Consider the following 18,707-nt stretch of genomic DNA (forward strand, 5'->3'; position numbering starts at 1 on the left):
TCCTTTTTTTTTTTTTTTTTGTGGTACTTGGGGTTAAACCAGGGCCTCATGCTGCTAGACAAATACCTGGCCACTGAGCTGCATCCCCAGCCTTTTAAAAATTTTGAGACAGGGCCTCACTAAATTGCCCAGGCTGGCCTCAAAGTTATAATCCTCCTACTTTAGTCTCCCAGGTAGCTAGGATTACAGGTGTGTACCACTGTGCCCAGCTGGAGGAGATACTTTGAATCAGAGTACTTTCTGTCCTGAGTCTTCATAAGGTTCCCCTCTCTTGTGTGTCCTAGAGCACCCCAAATGCCTTCATCCTGTGCCTTGGCAACCTGACCACAGTCACACATGCCTGTTATCTAGGCCCCTCTTCAGATGATGGGCTACAGGTTATAACCATGGTTGAAGCATCCGTTTTTGTCCTCCCTACACCTGACACAGTGTATGGTAGACAAGGAGTTGTCAGGCTGGGGCTATAGCTTAGCAGCATGGCATCTGCCTGGCAAGCATGAGGTCCTGAGTTCAATTCCTAGATCCACCCCCCCCCCAAAAAAAGACAAGGAGTGCTTCATAAGTTCTTGGTGAATGAACAGCAACCTGTATCCTTATTACTAACCTATGACAAACTTGAGGGATGTGTGCATCAAGGCATGTATCAGGGCTCGTCATGCAGAGAGCTCAGCCTTGTGACAGCACTGCTGTCCTTGTAGGCTCAGGGCTCTTCAGGTCCCCTTTCTAAGCCTCTCTCTGTACTTTTCTTGAAGTGCTGGAGTTTAGCAAGAAGCAGATGAACAGTTGCCTAGGTAAGGGCCTTACCTAAATTTGAGGTCATCTTTGCATCAGGACTGTCCCTTATAAAAATCAGGGATGAGAATTTACAGATTAAAATCAATCCAAGCAGTGTATAGAGCTGACCATCAGTCTGCTTTGCTGCTTTCACAAAGAGGTCACAAGACCCTTTCATAGAGGAATTTTTAATATTTTAGCCCCTGTAGGTAAAATATACAGCCATTACTCAGGGAAAAAAATGTGTAAGTAAATGGTATATCTGGGAGGCAGATGGTCTTCCTGAGGCTACATCTGTCTAAGAAGTCCATGGAAGGCAGTTGTAAAATGATGACACATATTTTCACTTTACTTCCCACCTTTCAGGAGTGTGTTCTCCACAGACAGCAAGATCAAGCTGCATTTCAACCAACCGTGGTTTCAATCTGTGCTGATTGTAATTTTTATCCATCGTAGGTTTGAAGACATACCTGATTTCGGGTCAGAGAGCCAAGGAGTCTCATTGCAGCTGTGCAGAGGCCTTGCTTTCTGGCTTTGAGGCCATTGACGGTTCACGGGTGTCCTCAGGCCCTAGGGGACAGGGGACAGCATCATCAGGGAGTGTCAGTGACTTGGCGCAGACTGTCAAAACCTTTGATAACCTTAAGGTTAGTTTTTTTCCTTCTTCTAAAACTTTATTAATTCTACAGTAGAACACGTGAAATAATAAACAGCTGGTGGCAAACTACTCAGAATGCCTGCCTTTCAGTTTGGTTTTTGCAGTTTTTAAATTTAGTGTAAAGTTAGCAGCATTTTGCATTTTTAGTATCCTTGATTTTTAACATACTATGCACCTCAGTTTCCTCTCTGCATTGCATAAAAATGTTTCACACTTGGGTTATTAGTTATTTTCTTTTTCCACAACATTTTTCAGGATTTCTAAAAGCTGATGATAGATGACAGTAAAGATAATTTTCCTTTTATCTTGCTTGGGGAGCTGATTTTTATTTTATTTCAGAGACCACTTTCTCATATACTCCAGTGTCTCTTGAAATTCAGTTTTGTGACTGTCTTATATTTTGTTGGTGTGGGTGAATTGTGCGATGTAGCTCATTACAAAGAATACGCATTGCCAAGAACCATCATGGCATTTTGTTGCTGGAGCAGAACTCTTCTGGTGGCGATCTAGAAGTACCTACTTCTGGACTGGCATTGTGCCGTAATAAACTACCCAGCAATTAGCATGATCAACCTTGGGCGAGGAAATCATTCTCATTTATGAGTTCTTCCTCAATTGTCACAGTGGATTTAATTCTCCCACTGGTACCTTCTGTTTATTTTTACAGTTTAAATATTTGCTGTTTCCATTTTTGAAAAGAGAATAAGACAGTTATAACAGTTCTGCTTCACTGTTTTGAGCTCTTAGATAACAGAACAATACGATAGTCAGGACGATGGCCTACTGTAACAGCTTTAATCCAGTATGTTTCTACTTCTCCACATTCCTTAGCAGATTTGAAAGCTAGCTGTTAGTCCTTAAGCTTGACAGTCTCCATAAGGTGGCATGGTAGTCAGCTGGGATATCCAGGTTATCTTACCATGTCAGAATCTGTCATGCCTGTCATCTAGTTACTTCTGATAATGATTGCATTGAGGTTTACTGAGAGTGCTTATATATCATTTTCTTTGTATGGATTGTAGTTCCTCAACCTTGGCACTATTGATATTTTAGAATTGATAATCTTGTGTTGTGAGGGCGGTCCTGTACACTGTCAGATGGTGAGCACCATCTATGGCTCTGCTTCCTGTCACTAGTAACACCCCTTTTCCTTAGTTTTGCCAATCAAAAATGTCTCCAGACATTGCCCAGCATTCCCTGGGGAGGCAGTCACCCCTAGTGGAGAGCCACTGGGATGGTAGTATTAGACCTCTCCTCCCATGCTCTTTCTGCCTGTGTAGGAGAGTTAATGTATCTGAACTTTCCTGAAGGCCTACCTGCTTTAGATAAGGCCTCCTTATTTGGACTGATGCTTTGCATGTCAGACAGAGGAGTTTTAAACTCATGGACTGTTACTAAGCACAGTCAGGGAGGAATGCAAAAAACATGGCTTTCCAAATATGGTTTTATTACATGGGGACAAACAGTTTCCTCCAGGCTTCAAGCTGAGCTCTAAGTAGAGAAATAGATTGAACTCAAAGCCTTTCAAAGTAAGTGATGTGTTACGTTTGTCTGCCATTTTGGATTGTGCATATTGTGTGTCAGTCCATCAGGGAATGCAGGGGTTGAGTTCATATATCGCACACCATATTTACAATTGTAGTGACAGTGATTCCATGCTAAATTCCCATAAGATTTTCCCTCATCCTGAAAAACATTTCTTGTTATAATTGTAGACATTTGCTTTTATCTGGATGGGCAAAAACTATTTAGCATATTTCTATTCCATGTATACATTTTCCAAATAATATGAAAGTTTCCTGAAAATCGTATGACCTATTAAGTTGACTATGTTACCAAAAGGAATTTGAGGGAGAAAAAGAAAAGATCTTTGTGCCTTTTCAGGAGGGGAAGATGAATTGGGTCGTGGGGTATAATTTGTGGAGTATTTTGATGGTTTGAGCAGGATGATAGGATATCTGAGAAGAGGGCTGTCCCAGAGCATTGGAATTTTTTGGATTCCACAGTGGGAGTGGAAAGAGCATAGAACATGAAGAAATGAAAGACCAAGTCCTACTGCAGTGGAGCCACCATGCAGAGCACTTCTCAATGTCCTTCCTCCCCTGAACAGGAGAGGAAGGAGTAATTGTGAGTGAACTGAAGGCACCATAATCCTAAACTGCAGAGATGACATAGATTACAGTATAACTTGAAAGACCTTGCCTATAATCTGACCGGTAAGACTTTTGGCTGGGGAGATAGCTCAGTGGCACAGTGCCTCCCTGGCAAGTGCAAGGTCCTGAGTTCGATTCCTGGTACCACCCCCCCCCCACAATAAAAAGACTTCATAAGAGGTTTTGAACAATAGAAATGTAAAATGCTGGTTGCTTGCTCCTGTGGCCTTTGGGTGGACTTGTCAGTGCCCTGCACCTGTGGCATTGGTACTTTGCCTTAGTGATATTGTCTGCACTAGGTTAGCTTTCCAACATGAGGAAATTCCATGTAATTATTCCTAGTCTGTTACCAGGGCCTGTCGGGTCTTCCTGCTAATAGGCTGCTTTTCCTTTGTTGCTACTGATCTGTCCTGTGAGAGAGTGAAACCCGGGGTATCTGTTCCCTTTCCTGCATCCCAGTCATCCTCGGCCTTGTGCAGAGGCCTGGTGTAAGGCAGTGTTTCTTAAAGTATGTTCCCTTGAGCAGTAGTTTCTCAGTATAGACACAGGTGACATGTACATAAAGGAGCTCTGTGGTCAAATTAATTTGAGTAATTCTGGATTAAACAACCCAGAAAGAGTTTCTCTACCACAAGGCTTCTCAGCCTTTAGGAGACCATTGGGCATTGCTGTCTTCAGTGAGGTCTGTAGTATAGTGTTCTCAGGCCTCTCTGAGCACTGATTCTTTTTTCAAGCTGCACCCTACAGAGAAAATGCTATGGTTGACTCCATTTGGGGGAACATTTGTATAGTGAAGTTTCCTGCCAAGCCCAAAAAATTAGAGAAAAGCGTTCAGTGAACAGTCCCGGAGTGAGTGTGTTCCTGTCTTGTTCTGTTGCCTCCAAATACCTAGGTTCACTCTCTGCTTCCCTGAAGTTTTCTGTGCCTCCCTAGCTGATCTCTAAGTTGTTAGTTCTTTTTAGTTCATTCCCTTTGCTCAGACATCCATGGTCTTAAACCTTTGTCCCCTGTGTACTTTCCTGTGACCTCTGAATGCAAGATCTGTGAGCTAAATGGCTGGCATATTTCCCGAACACAGAGAGATTGCTCTCTGGAGCCAGACTAAGGAGGACGAAAATCAGAAACCTAGGAAGAACTGTTAGAATCAAGGTAATGTCGAGGAAGAGTTTATTTTCCACCCCTATCTGTCCCATGTAGTTATCCTATGTCTCTTTAAGTTCTCTCCCAGTTTGCAGCTGGAAAATTCTTATCTCATATCTCATAAAACACTAAATATTTTAACCACCTACCAGGAAGTGATAGTGATGTCTATCAGTACCTTTGGCTCTGAGGTCATAGGTCAAAGGGATTACACCTACATCCCAGTCGTGGCTTTTCTGAGTGACCACCAGTGAGTGTTCCTCATCAGGAGGGATTGCCTCACAGGGGAAGGCAGTGCTGGAACCACGGCAATACAGCTCTGCACCTAAAGCATAGGGAGATGCCTCCTTGGAGTTGAGAGGAGGTCAAGAGGGAAAATGAGAGGAGCAGGGGGAGACCAAGACTCCGCACGTCAGCGTCTAGGGCAGTGTGGGTGTTGGAGAAAGAATCATGACCCTACCCTGGCGATCCTTCACAAAGCTGTGGCCTTGGGGCTGTGACAAAATTACGTGATTTCTCTAAACCGAGTGTTGCTTGTTGGTGACATGGTGCTAAGGGCTCTCAGGGCTGTCTGAGTGTCTGAGATAAACTGAGGCCAGGCTTGTGAATGCCAGATTTGGTCAATCCTAAATTTGGGCATGCATCCAGTCACTCCGGTAGAGCAGTGGGTGCTGACCAGGCGGGAGAAGAAGAGGCCTGGGAGGAGGCAGAGATGTAGTTGTATTTGCCCACCAGCAGCCCCAGAGGTCTCACCTTCTCTGTTGTGGTATTTTGAGGGAGAGTCTTACAAATATTGCAGACAGTCACTGCTGTGGGAATGGATGTTCTCTCATGCAATCACGTCTCAAATGGGACCCTGGGGTTTGGACACCTTGGCCCAGTGAATGTGACATCCGCTCTGCAGCAGGTATCTATCCCCATTTTATTGTGAGTACTGTGTGTGATGGGTGGATGAAGACTACACCCGTCAGTGAGAATAGCTTTCCTCACATCTTTGTAAAGAGCAAAGAAAAAGAAATCTGAAACTGAGTGGTTTTTATCCTATTAGTCCTAATTAGTGAGTCATTGGAGCAGTGGAGTATCTTAGTTTACTGCCGAAAGGCCTCACTGAGAATGTTGCTGCTTGGCTAGTCTGTGAGTTATCTTAATCTGTTCTTCAGAACCTTGGGGCTCTGCGCTTACTGGGTGTTTATGCAGGTATACTGTCAGTAATGAAGTTAATGGTACAGATTTGCCCCCATGGGGATGATTCAGAGAGGACCTGACCTGTTTTCAGAAGGTGCATGCTTCCCTTTAAGGTCCCTAGCCCTGGGAACCATCCTTCTGTGACATGCCCTGTAAATAATGCTAAATAAAGAGTCACTTCTTTTACCTCTTTATTATTTGTATACAAAATTATTATGAAATAGGCTCAGTCGACTCAGGGGTATATAATATTAATTTGTCACCTCACTGGTGAGGCTTTGCCTCAATCATACGGTGAGGGCAGGCTTGAGGGAATAAAGGTCTTTTTAGTTATAGAAAATGAGAAGATAATAGATTTATACTTTATACATTCTCATATATATAAAATTTAGCGATTAAATAAGTATATACTGTAAATGGTAGTCTGATTTGATAATGGTGATAGTTGTGCAACCCTATGCATATATGAAAAACTACTGAAGTATGCAGTTCAAATGAGTGAATTGATGATCTTGCTAATGCTGGGTTTTTTTGTTGTTGTTTTTATCTTTTTGAAACAGGGTCTCACTATGCAGTTCAGGCTGGCCTTGAGTTCATTTTGTGGCTCAGGCTGGTCTCAAACTTGCAATGATCTTCCTGCCTCAGCCTCCCGAGTGGTGGGATTATGGGCACGTGCCACCATGCCCTGCTCTGCTAATGCTGTTTTACAAATATATAAATAGTAGCCTGCCTACTGGCTCTGACACATCAATGTAAAGCAAATTTTTTTAAAAAAGAACTTTTTGGGTCTGGGGATTTAGCTCAGTGGCACAGCGCCTGCCTGCCAAGCACGAGGTCGTGAGTTCAATTCCTGGTACCAGAAAAAAACAACAAAAAAAAAGAAGCAAAAACAAAAAAATAAAAAAGAACTTTTCAAATTTCATGTACAGTTTTAGTTGTATGTGTTTCCTCCAATGAAAAGAAAATATATCAAATATAAATTGATAACTCTTCTTCACAGAAAAATTCCAGGCAGTAGATGCAGAAGAAATGAGAACAGGGGCTGGGGATTTAGCTCAGCGGCAAAAGCGCCTGCCTGGCAAGTGGAAGGTCGTGAGTTCGGTTCCCAGTACCGGAGAAAAACAAACAAACAAAAAAAAACAAAAAAAAACAAAAAACAAAAGAAATGAGAACAATAGCAAGTCATAATTTGGACCACAGTAATAATTGCTACAGGGAAAGTCTACCAGGAGCTCTAAACACAGTGGGCAAGAGTTTAAAGAGAAACAATATTTGCATAGTCTCAAGGCATGCTCCCCAAATATGGATTAATTATAAAAGAAAGAACAACAGTTTTCCAATGAACAAACCCTGAAGAGCCTGCCCTCACCATATGATCAAGGCAAAGCCTCACCAGTGAGGTGACAAATTAATATTATATACCCCTGAAGTGTGTGCTGAGAAGGGCGTCTCACCTTGGCCACGTTCTTCCTCAAAGCCCAAACCTCGGTTTGCTGGTGAGAAAGTGTCAGGCAGATCCGAATTTAAAGATTCCTACAAAATATAACCAGGATGGTTCAAAAGTGTCAAGGTCATAAAAAGGAAAGGTAGAAGAATTACTACACACTGGAGGAGACTTTGAAGACACAAGAACTAGAAGTAGGCCAAACCTGGTGGCATATGCCTGTAATCCCAGCACTGTGGAGGCCGAGGCAGGAGAATTGCTGTGAGTTTGAGGCCAGCCTGGACTACACAGTGAGTTTAAGGCCTGCCTTGGAAAAAAAAAAAAAACAACCTGAAAGTAGCATGGGATCCTGGATGTGATTTTTCCTGGAACAAAAAGGACCATTAGAGGGGACTTGGAACCATGTAAATAAAGTCAGTAGCTTAGTTTATTTATTTGGTTAGTTTTGTCTTTTTGAGACAGGGTTTTACTTTGCATTCTCAGGCTGGCCCTGAACTCACTTTGTAGACCAGCCTGGCCTCAAAATCACAGCCATCCGGCTGGGGATATAGCTCAGTGGCACAAGTGCTTGCCTGACAAGCCTGAGGTCATGAGTTTGATTCTCGGTACCAAAAAAAAAAAAAAAAACAAGCGCTAGGGATTTAGCTCAGCTGCACAGCGCCTGTCTGGCAAGCACGAGGTCATGAGTTCGATTCCTGGTACCAGAAACAAACAAACAAAATCACAGCCATCCTTCTGCCTCAGACTCCCGAGTGCTGGGATTACAGTGTGCCCACCATGCCCAGCAGTTTAGTTTATAGTATTGTGTAGCATTAATGTCTTAGTTTTGATAACAATACTATGATTATATAGGGTGAAGAGTATTTGTGAACTATCTTTCCCACACCCCTAAGTCAGAAATTATTTTTACAAAGGATCTGTGCGAACGGAAGTGGAAAGATATGTCCTGCATAACTGGTGTCATCAGGCAGTGCGCTGCAGTGTTGCACATAAGTGAAATTTCCAAAAATTCCTAATAATGTTCTTATTCTGACTTTCTGTGGGAATACTTCCATGGCATAGTAACGATCTTCTTGCCTGACAGTCTGCTGAATCTGATCTGATCTGTTCTTGATTGGGTTCTCGTTACCAGCTTGTTATTAAGCCCCGTGGTCATGTTGGGCTGATGAATTAAATGAGTAGTTTAGGGTCCGCCGAGCCTACTGTGTGGCCTAGAGATCTTGTTTCTGAGTTTCATTGGTGTTTGTTTGTTCTTTTGCCCCTGGCATTCATAGGTTTCTACTTTATGTTCTGTTAGCTTCTGGTGTGCCTTGTTTTTTTTTCTTTTTGTGATAATTACTGTTTCTGTTTTCCTCTAATAGTTTGTTAATAGAAATCATCTGTTTTGGCCAGGTGTGGTGGCACATGCATGTAATCCCAGCACTCAGGAGGCTGAGGCAGGAGGACCATTGTGAGTTGTAGGCCAGCTGGCCTATAAAGTGAGCTCAAGGCCAGCCGGAACTGCATAGCAAGACCATCGCAAAAAGACCAAAAAAAAAAAAAAAAAGAAAGAAAGAAATCATCTGTTTTGATGTGTTCACACTTGCGCTTAATCCATTTGTTTAAATAACAACACTCTGACCCACCAGTACCTGGCATGGAGGTGCCATGTGTTTGTTTGTTGGTCAGGGTTGAGGCCTGCTGCCTGGGCTTATACTCCCCTCCACTGTTTTCTAACTGTGAGACTCGGGGTATCCCTTATCTTCTCTGCCTCAGTTTCCTTGTATGTAAAATGGGTCTGATAGTGTCTCTGCCATGGGTGTTTCCAAGTGCTGAATGAACTGATATGCATGAAGAACTTAGAGCAGCATCTTAGTGCATGGTACTTGTTTATTGCTGTTGTCACAGTGCCATTCTTGCTACCCACCATGTTCAGTATGAGCTTCGAGTTTGGAATCAAAGAATGTTTCCTCTAGTACCACAACGTCTTGCTAGCTAGTTACGCTCAGCAAACTAAACGGGCAAAGCCAGGACTTCGCTGATGTTTCCTTCCCTAAAGAGGCTTTCCCACTCCCTCCCGTGACAGTTACGCAAAGGGATAGCTGTTGGGTTTGAAATCATTTATCTTGCAATGAGAAATAGCCTTGAGGAAAAAAATCTCATTTTACAGCTCTACGCCATATGTTCTGACCAGAATATATGGTCCATGTATTGAAGTGTGTTAAAAACAAATGAAAATGTGCTCACATATATTACAGAGGTAGTTATAATCTTTTCCTCCACAGAGGGGGATGGAGCACAGCTAGTATGGGAAAATGCAGAGTGTACTTTTGGGTATTCTCCAAGGAATCTCAGGCTACCTTGGCAATGGCCAGCATACTCCTTGGCCATTAGTGTATGCTGTTTGGGGGGCCTTAGAAGCTTACTTTAGTATCAGTATGCCAACAGAGCCACTTAGAAGAACCAGGAGGACAGTCCTAGCAGCATGGATAATGTCAGGGAGTCAAAGGGTCAGGGTTATTCCTGGGCCTTCCTTATGCCAAGAAAGGAGGTTAGAACAATGCCCCATGGTGGTCTGGGGCCAGGAGCCCTACAGCCCAACTCCAGTGTTCACAAGCCCTTGTGTCTTCAGAAGACCCCTTTCTGCCTCACAGTTAAGATTAACTGAGATCATATACACAAGGGTGCAGTGAGATTGTCAACATTGCCCAGCAGATGCGGCACCGGTCTTTAGCCAGAGAACTTTTCCGAAACCATTACAGAAATCCTACAGAAAACCATTACAGAAATTTAGCCAGTCTGTGGGCTGCAATGTGGACAGCCAGCACCCTTATGACATTATAGATGACATCAACAATGTTGTTGATGACATCAACGGTGTTGTGGAGTGCCCAGCTAGCTAAGAAACAAAATACTTCAATAAAAGGATGATCTGACAAAAAAAAAAAAAGTGCAGACCTGTTGTGCTGTGTCTTTAGCACATAATGTTTCTAAATCACAGAAGTTGCTATCGTTACAACAGTGATTTTTATATAATGCGCCTGCCAGTGTTGCTCTCTTTCCTTCCAAGGAGGTGAGATGCCCCCACGTAGTTCTCTGGAGTCAAATGCGCTCTTGCCAGTGGGGAATTCTCAGCAGGGGTGGAGATGCCTGTAGCTGTAGGGATGGGAAGGTTTCACTTGCTTGGCACAAACCGGGTTGTAAAGTATCTTAATCCAGGTTAAAATTAAGCTGGAAAATAGTTAAATAAAAATTGCTGTGGAGTGTGTGGAGAAGGAAACAAACCTATCTGCCGTCATAGGGCAAGTGAGGGGAGGGAGGGCTCACTACAGGCAGGAGGAAATGTGTGGTGGGGAATGTCTCTGTCAGGAAAGTGGATGTCTTTGAGATTTTTTTGTTTCATTTCATTTAAAGTTTTAAGACCCTCCCTGCCACCCCCAAGAAAAGTAGCTGAGGAAGAGACACATTTTTAAAGTGTGATGACGTGATCTGCTGTAAGATTCAGGCCCTACTGGGACAGCCCTGCTGGAGTCTCAGCCACCCCTTTACTCATGGCAACTGTCACCAGTGGATCCGTTCTCCTTGTGCAACAAGGGTACAGCCTCATGGTCCTTCTTACTTCAGCCTTATACAAAGTCGGTAGAGGTGGTACACAAAATGACGCTGCTTTAAAATGCAACCTCTGACATGCTTTACAAATTTTTTTTCATTTTGCCCTTATAATAATTCCTTAAGGTAGAAGTAACCCCATTTTACAAAAGAGGGAACTGAAACTCAGAAAGATCTCACACCTCCTGAATGATAAAACCAAGATTTAGTCCATGACGGTGTTATTCCAAAGCTAGTGCCTTCAACCACTGGCTTGTCCTGCTTCTCTAGTCTCAGTGTTTCCAACTGCTCAGAGAAGTAAATAGCTTTTTATGGCTTTACTCTAACTTTTCCAGAATGGTAGAAGCCCCTGGATCATGAGGATCTGACTTAGTGTCTCAAACCACAGTTTCATCCTGTCCCCATACACCAGGCTGTGTTTCCCCCTTCCCGGGTGTGCTCGTTGGTCCCTGAAATGTGCAGTGTGCCCCCTGGAGGAACAAGCCGGCCACTGCCAGCAAAACCACAGCACTGCCTTCAGGCAGTCAGTGATACATATTTTAAATTTCCAAAATTGTATTCACCCTTCAAATAATTTATTCTAATGTTCAACAGCTCTTACTGCAAGGAAATGGTTTCTCCTGCTGCAGTTTGTCTTCCTTGTTGGCAACCACTCACTGCTGTCTCCCTACCACCCCCAAGAACAGTAGCTGAGAAAAAGACACATTTTTAAAGTGTGATGATGTGATCTGCTACAAGATTCAGGCCCTAAGCTGAATATTAATATTAATGCAGTTCCTAAACTTCTATATCACGTTAATACTGATAAATTTATTAAAGACAGCACCATCGCAACAACAGTTAACGTTAGAACATTTTCATCATCCCTAAAAGAAAGCTTATCATAATCCATTTAGCTGCTATAACAAAATACCATAAGCTGGCTGGGCATGGTGGTCCATGCCTATAATCACAGCTGCTCAGGACGCCGAGGCAGGAGAATTGTGAATTCATGGCCATCCTGGACAATTTAGTGAGACTCTGTCTCAGAATTTAAAAACAAAACAAAAATAAAAAGCCTGGGGATATGTCTCAGTGGTAGAGCACCCCTGGGTTCAGTCTCCCAGAACTTGAGAGTGGAGAAGTAAAAAACAAACTGAGTGATTGAATCACATTTGCTCCCAACGGGAAATTGTTTTTCACAGTTGTGGGAGCTGGAAGTCCAAGGTAAAGATGCCAGGAGATTTGATGTCTAGTGAAGACCCACTTCTTGGTTGATAGATGGTACCTTCTCACAGGGTGGAGGTGATAAGGGAGTTCCGTGGATCTCTTTAGGAAGGGCAGTAATCCGTTCATGAAGGTTTGGTCCTCATGCCCTAATCTGCTAATACCATCCCCTTGACGATTAGGATCCAGAATATGAGCTGTGGCGGAGGTGCGAGGCACCCAAAAATTCAGACTGGAGCAAATCACGTATTTATTAGCAGTGTTTCTGTTCCTCTCCCTTGTCCTTGGCGACCATTCCATCCGCTCTGTCACTATAGAGCCGCCTTTTTCAGACATTCCACCTAGAATCACACCGTACGTGGTCTTTTGTGTCTGAATATTTTCAACAGGTTCATCCATGTTGTACCATGAGTCTGTGCTTCATCCCTTTTTGTAGTTGAATAATATCCCCTTCTGTGACTAGATTACAGTTTGTTGATCCATCCATCAACTGATGGATGTGTTCATTTACAGGTTTTTATGTGCTAATGTCTTTTGCCTTACCACATTTATTTTTAGCTGTTTCCTGAGTGGTTCAGTAAGCCCTCCATTTGGTCACAGCCGTTCTGTGTGACAGCAAATTGCAACAGTGGACTTGTGTGCATTGCATATTGTGATCATGATTTCTGGGCCTGTGTTCCTATGGCCTGTGTTTTTCTCATAGACCTGCCCTTCATGTGGAATCATGTTTGCTCCCAAATCAGAAGCTGGTGCAGAAGGAGGAGCTGTGCAAAACGGCTGTCAAGACGAGTCTAAGACCAGCACCAAGGTAACAAGCTCATGGCTGTTGTTCCTGTCAGTTCCTCTCCTGGCGCATCCACCTAAGGTGACATTCCTGTCTCATCAACTTCTTAGTTCTGGGAATAACTCCTCTTAGGTAATAGCACTCTGCACCCCCTAGTCATTGGGTTTCGTGTGGACTAGTAAAGAACACAGTAGAGGGGTTATGGGTGTAGCTCAGTAGCAAAAGCATGTACTTAGCATGCATGAGGCCCTGGCCTGGGTTCAGTCCTCAGCACCTTTGAAAACAGATAGGCTGGAGAATTAGAGCTAAACCATGTGAAACAGATCAATGCCCTGTGGAACTGGGTAAGACTCCCTTAAGGGGCCGTAAGAGTTTTAAAATGCATGGGTTACAGTGGCTAGAGGACCTATGGACGGGGGAAGCCAGATACAACATATGGTAGAGTACAGATGTTCAAAGAGAAGAGACCTCTTCCAGGTAAGAAGCATGCCCGGAGGTTTGGAGGCAGAGCAAGCAGCAGGAGGGCTGCTGGAGAAACAGGGCTTTGAGACCAGGCAGGACTGGACTGGATTGGAGAGCTTTGTGAGGGTTTCTAAAGGCAGCCTTCTCCAGTGAGGCCCAGGCTGTGTAGCTCTCCACTCTCCTGCGTCTGCCAAAGGACTTGTAAATGTGGGTCAGTCTGTGTGTCCTGCAGTCACAGAGACTCCCAAAACTCTATCCATTTACCTTCTCTTAAACCACTGGCCAGCAGCCTGGTTTCCCTTCCCTGGGCCCATCATTGCATTTCCTGGGAGGTCCTCCAGACCTTCCTCACAGCCCCTTGGGCCCCTGATTCTGTGGTAAGCGAATTCCTTGACTCACAGTTTTCTCCTCCACTGTATGGCTCTTCCTGTGGTCTTACCTCCTGGCTAGCTGTCTGAACACCTGGAGATGTCCAAACACCTGGAGATGTCCTTTGACAAAGCAGCGCAGTGGGAAAGCAGGTTGGCAGAGATGTAGGAGCAGATGTAGGTAGAGCCCCTTTGATAGGTCAGGGCATCCAACACGTAGTGCAGGGCTCCAGAGTGGCAGAGGGACCAAGTGGGAATAAGTAAGTGCTCCATGCCATCACTCACTTCCTGTGCTTGGTCCCTCTTTGTCTCGAGGCAGGTTTCTGGAGGACCTAGTTCTAAAGCTCAGAATGGACTTCTGGGCCCTCCCCAAGAGGAGAAACTTACCAACAGTCAGACCTCCCTGTGTGAGATCCTTCAGGAGAAGGGAAGGTGGGCAGGTGTGAGCTTGGACCAGTCAGCCCTCCTCCCACTGAGGTTCAAGAACATCCGTGAGAAAACTGATGCCCATTTTGTAGATGTTATCAAAGAAGACAGGTAAGACCGGGCCATCTGCAGAAGTTACAAAAGTTTGCAAGAGAAACTGCCTTTTTCTGAATTGTCTTAACCATGCATTTGTTTTCTATTGTCAGTATATTACTTTATTTTGAAGTAATTTAAAACCTAAAAAATTGTACAAATACCATGTAGAATTCCTTTATTTTCCTTGATCCACCAACTTTTAATACTTTGTTTTTACCCTCCTCTCTATTCCTCTCTTCTATGAAATTTTTTTCTCAGCCATTTGACAGTACATTGGATATATCATAGTCTTTACCCCTTTGTAATGTGTTTCTTAAAAACAAGGATATTGTTTTACATAATCTCAGTTTTCAAACTCAGAAAGCTTAACATTGAGGTGATACTCTCTCTAATATAGTCCAGTTTTGTCAAATGATCCAATGTATCCTTGGCAGCACTTTTTCCCTCTAGTCCAGTTCAGAGTCACATTTATTATTTCATTTTCAGACCTCTTTAGTCTTTTTAAGTTACGGACAGTTCCTCCATTGTATTTTGGTGTTCATTATATTGACATTTTAAAAAATTACAGCCCAATCCTTTTACAGAATATTCTTGAAGTTGGATTTGTGTGATATTTCCTTGTGAGTAGATTCAGGCTGTGCATCTCTGGCTAGATGTCACAAAAGTGACACCACATCCTTCTCAGGGCATTGCATCTAGAGGCATGCAATGCCCATTTGTTTCTCAGTGGTGACATTCATTTTGATTAACCAGGTGTTGCCAATTTATCTAGTGTATAGCTATTATTTTCTTCTTATGACTAATAAGCAACCTGTCAGAAGATATTTTAACATCTTATAATTACCCTATTTTGTATCGACTTTTAGATTCAACATCCATTGATGAATCTTGCCTGAAACAGTCCTTACTGTGATGGTTGAAATTGATTTCCAGCTCTAGCACTCTTTGCACATTTATCATTTGGTGATCAGCATCTGCTACAAAGAAGAGCCCTTCCTGTTTGCTGTTGTATCTATCTTTCAACCTATTATTAGCCTGAGTTTATACACTTGTGCTTTATTTCATGGGTCATCGTTCTTATACTTATTATATTTAGATACTTGAGTCTGGCTAATGACCACCCACTTTGTACTGATTCCTATGTGCTTTTTACATGATCTTCTCATTTTTATGGGGCACTCTCTTACTTTCTAGCATAACAAGATGTTCCAAGCATGTTTTATATCTTTCCTGCTTCAGCTTGGGATTAGCGTTTTCTCCAGGAGCCCTGGCCCCTTTTGGTGATGGATGGTTTATAGATGTGTTATCTGTTAATGTCTAATTTAGTGTTGTAGTCCAAGGACATATTGTTAATTTCAGTTCTGTTACATTAATTAGGACCTATTATATGGCCTCAACCTGGTCTCTTCTGGTGAACATTTCATGTGCACTTGAAAAGAAGATATATTCTGTATTTGTAGAACATTGCAGTCTGTAAACATCAGTTAAGTCTTGGCCTGTTGAATATGATCATGTTTTCCTACTTATTTGTATACCTACTAATTTTTGTGTTGTGGACATTGTGTATGATGCTTAGAATGTCTGAATTTTGTTATATCCTTCCAAAGAATATCAGTTTTTTGTTTCAGCAGGAAATTAGGTTAACTGAATTCAACCTCAAAACTTTTATCGCTTGGTTCTTTTAGCCTTAACTAGCCTGCTTAGAGTCTGCCATGTACATGTATTTCAGGGGTCAGCTACAGATTTGAGCAAAGTTTATATACAGAACTTTGGGTTCTACTTCCCTGGTTCTGTCCCTCCTGGGATTTATAATTTAATTTTCCATCTGTAATTACTCCAAACTATCTTTCTGGGTTTTTTAATCAGTAAGATTATGGCTATGCCATCTGAGTTTTAGCTACCTCTATGGTGCTGACTAATGTCTATCTTCAGGGCAAAAAAAAAAAATGGGAAATTTACCTGGTACTGTTCCCCCCGCCTTGTGTGTGTGTGTGTGTGTGTGTGTGTGTGTGTGTGTGTTTGTGTTTGAGACAGGGTCTCGCTATGCAGTTCAGGCTGACCTTGAGCTCATTTTGTAGCCCAGGCTGGCCTTGAACTCGCAACGATCCTTCTGCCTCAGCCTCCGAGTGCTGGGATTATATACGTGCACCACCACACCCAGCATGTCCCCTTTTTAAGAACAACTCTCCTCTGCCTTCTCTCATCACTCTCCTGTGCTGCCCAGAAGTCATATTTTTCCCAGAATTTATCACTGTTGTCTGTGAGAGGACTGGTCCAAAAGGAGTTATACTCCATTCTCAGTAGTTGAAACCCCAATACAGATTTAAAAGGAGTAGCATAGCTTTAGAAGTATTAGTTCTGCCATTTAACTGCTGAAATGAGGCTATCGTGCATCTTCCTTGCAGCTGCTTTGTTGATTTTCCTTCCATGTGTATACTTCTTGATTGCAGGAGAAGACAGAGTCAACTTCAGAGGACACAATTTTCTTTTGAACCTGAAACTGTTGTAGATTATTGCATACTTGTCACACACAAAAAAAGAGTCCACTCTGTAGCAGAGAAAGGCAGTTACCTGTTGGCCCTATTGTGTGTCAGGCACATGATAGGCACTTACATGTTTTCTCTGATTTCATGCTAATAGCTAGCCAGGGAAGGAGACTGCATCCCACATCCATATTTGCCTTCTGAAATCATGTTAACATTCCTTTAAATTTATTAATAGTCTCCAGTGTAAAAAGGATATTACTCTTTGCTGGCAATTCATAAAAAAATGAAAGAGTCACATAGAGCAGAGTTGATCTCTGCTATTAATATTATTGAGCATTGTCATTTTTCAGGTTTCACACACAATCTGCATTTGTGACAACAGCACCAGAATTACACTAGTTATAAACATCATTTTGTGGTAACAACCTGTTAGCTTTCATGGTGGTAATTACTGTCAGTACTTTGGATGACAGAACAGCTGGTTCTGAATCAGATTTTCATTTGAAGCCTCCAAATCATTGTAAGTGCTCATAGTACAAGAATCTTCAAAAAATGTCATTTCATGAGACCAAGAAGCTGCCTTTCTTATTTTCTAATTCTGGACATAAGGAATATGCTTTAGAAAACAAGGTTCTAGCGATGTGTGCTATGATGGTGGTGATGGACATTCTTTAGTAGAGATGGGACATAAAATGTTATGTCTAGAAACACAAAGGACTTTGCAGAGATACATTTTTTAAAGGAGCAGCAAAGCAGCACATGTCACAGAGACTTTCAGACCCAACTTTCATGATGCGCTCAATGAGTGGGGTTTTGGTAGTTGATTGTGATTTTCTGGTACAACAATTGCATTGATCAATTGCATTTTTGTATCTTCTAGCCTGATGAAAGATTATTTTTTCAAGCCACCCATTAATCAGTTCAGTCTGAACTTCCTGGATCAGGATCTGGAGCGATCCTACAGGACCAGCTATCAGGAAGAGGTGCGTTCTTTGATTTCACTACAGAAAATCGTTGTTCTCTTGGGTAATTCACTGTTCACTCTGTTTTAGCAAGTGACAGGGAAATGAAGGCTAATGTAATCTATAAACCTTAAGTTGCAACTCTATGTGAATTTATCTTTGACTGTGCAGCTGATGTCTCCAGGCCTCTGTAGCTGTCCCTGGCCCTGGAAGGGTTCCCTGACTATACCTGTTCTGAGTTCTTAAGCGGCACTTCTCTCCATGTAGCCCTGTATCTTTGACAACCTCATTGGGGTCCTTAAAAGGCATAAATACAAGAACCTGGAGCCTGGCTGGAGTTCTAAGCAGCAGATCACTGTATTCTTTCCTCCAGACCAAAACCTAACCTCTCTGAGTTCCAGAGTCAAAAGTGCACACGTGCCCAATCTAGGACCAAAAGGACTCTTTCTTTATTCCAGGTACTCATTCTGCAGATCTTTATGTTTGTATGTCCAGGTGCTAGTCCAGACTCTATAAAGAACATGGTGAACCAGATAGAGCTGGTTTGTGTCTGCAGGGTTGGAGGCGCCCTATTCGATCAGCGTCCAGGGGACAGTGAATATCAGTTAACATCCCAGGCACAGGTCCTACAGTGAACACGAGTTGGCTAGTTGGCCTGTGAGGCAAAACATGATCTTATTTAATGTTCACAACAACCCTTTTTAAAAAACCCTCTAAGGAATCTTTACCAAAGACAAAGCCAAAACCAAGAAAGGCTAAGTAGGTAGCCTACATCTCAAAGGTAAGTTGGATATTAGCCTCTTTGACTTAAAGGCTGGATTTCTTAGCTGCTCTTATTGATGTGTTGTGGAGACCCCAGATGGAAGGCATATTTATCATCCTTTCCTCCAGTCACCACATGTTTGTTGAGCATCACTCTGCCTGGGATGGTTCTCATTGCTGGGATATAGAAGGGCAAGGCACATCTGACAGGGG

At 42.8% G+C, this 18,707-nt stretch overlaps 1 protein-coding gene across 2 annotated transcripts in view; it reads left to right on the forward strand.

Annotated features, from left to right (window-relative positions):
• The window catches only part of Adcy9 (adenylate cyclase 9), a gene marked incomplete at its 5' end in the record, with an annotated part of 123,528 nt that overhangs the window by 81,327 nt on the left and 23,494 nt on the right, over positions 1-18,707 (forward strand). The window contains 4 exon segments of one of the 2 annotated variants that reach the window (XM_013517879.1): positions 1,231-1,421; positions 12,852-13,013; positions 14,082-14,299; positions 17,651-17,753. In XM_013517879.1, coding sequence (XP_013373333.1) covers positions 1,231-1,421; positions 12,852-13,013; positions 14,082-14,299; positions 17,651-17,753 — 674 coding nt within the window. 2 annotated transcript variants of the gene reach the window in all.

Source organism: Chinchilla lanigera, unplaced genomic scaffold, assembly GCF_000276665.1.
Source record: "Chinchilla lanigera isolate Chin_1 unplaced genomic scaffold, ChiLan1.0 scaffold00041, whole genome shotgun sequence".
In the NCBI taxonomy this organism is placed as follows: Eukaryota; Metazoa; Chordata; class Mammalia; order Rodentia; family Chinchillidae; genus Chinchilla; species Chinchilla lanigera.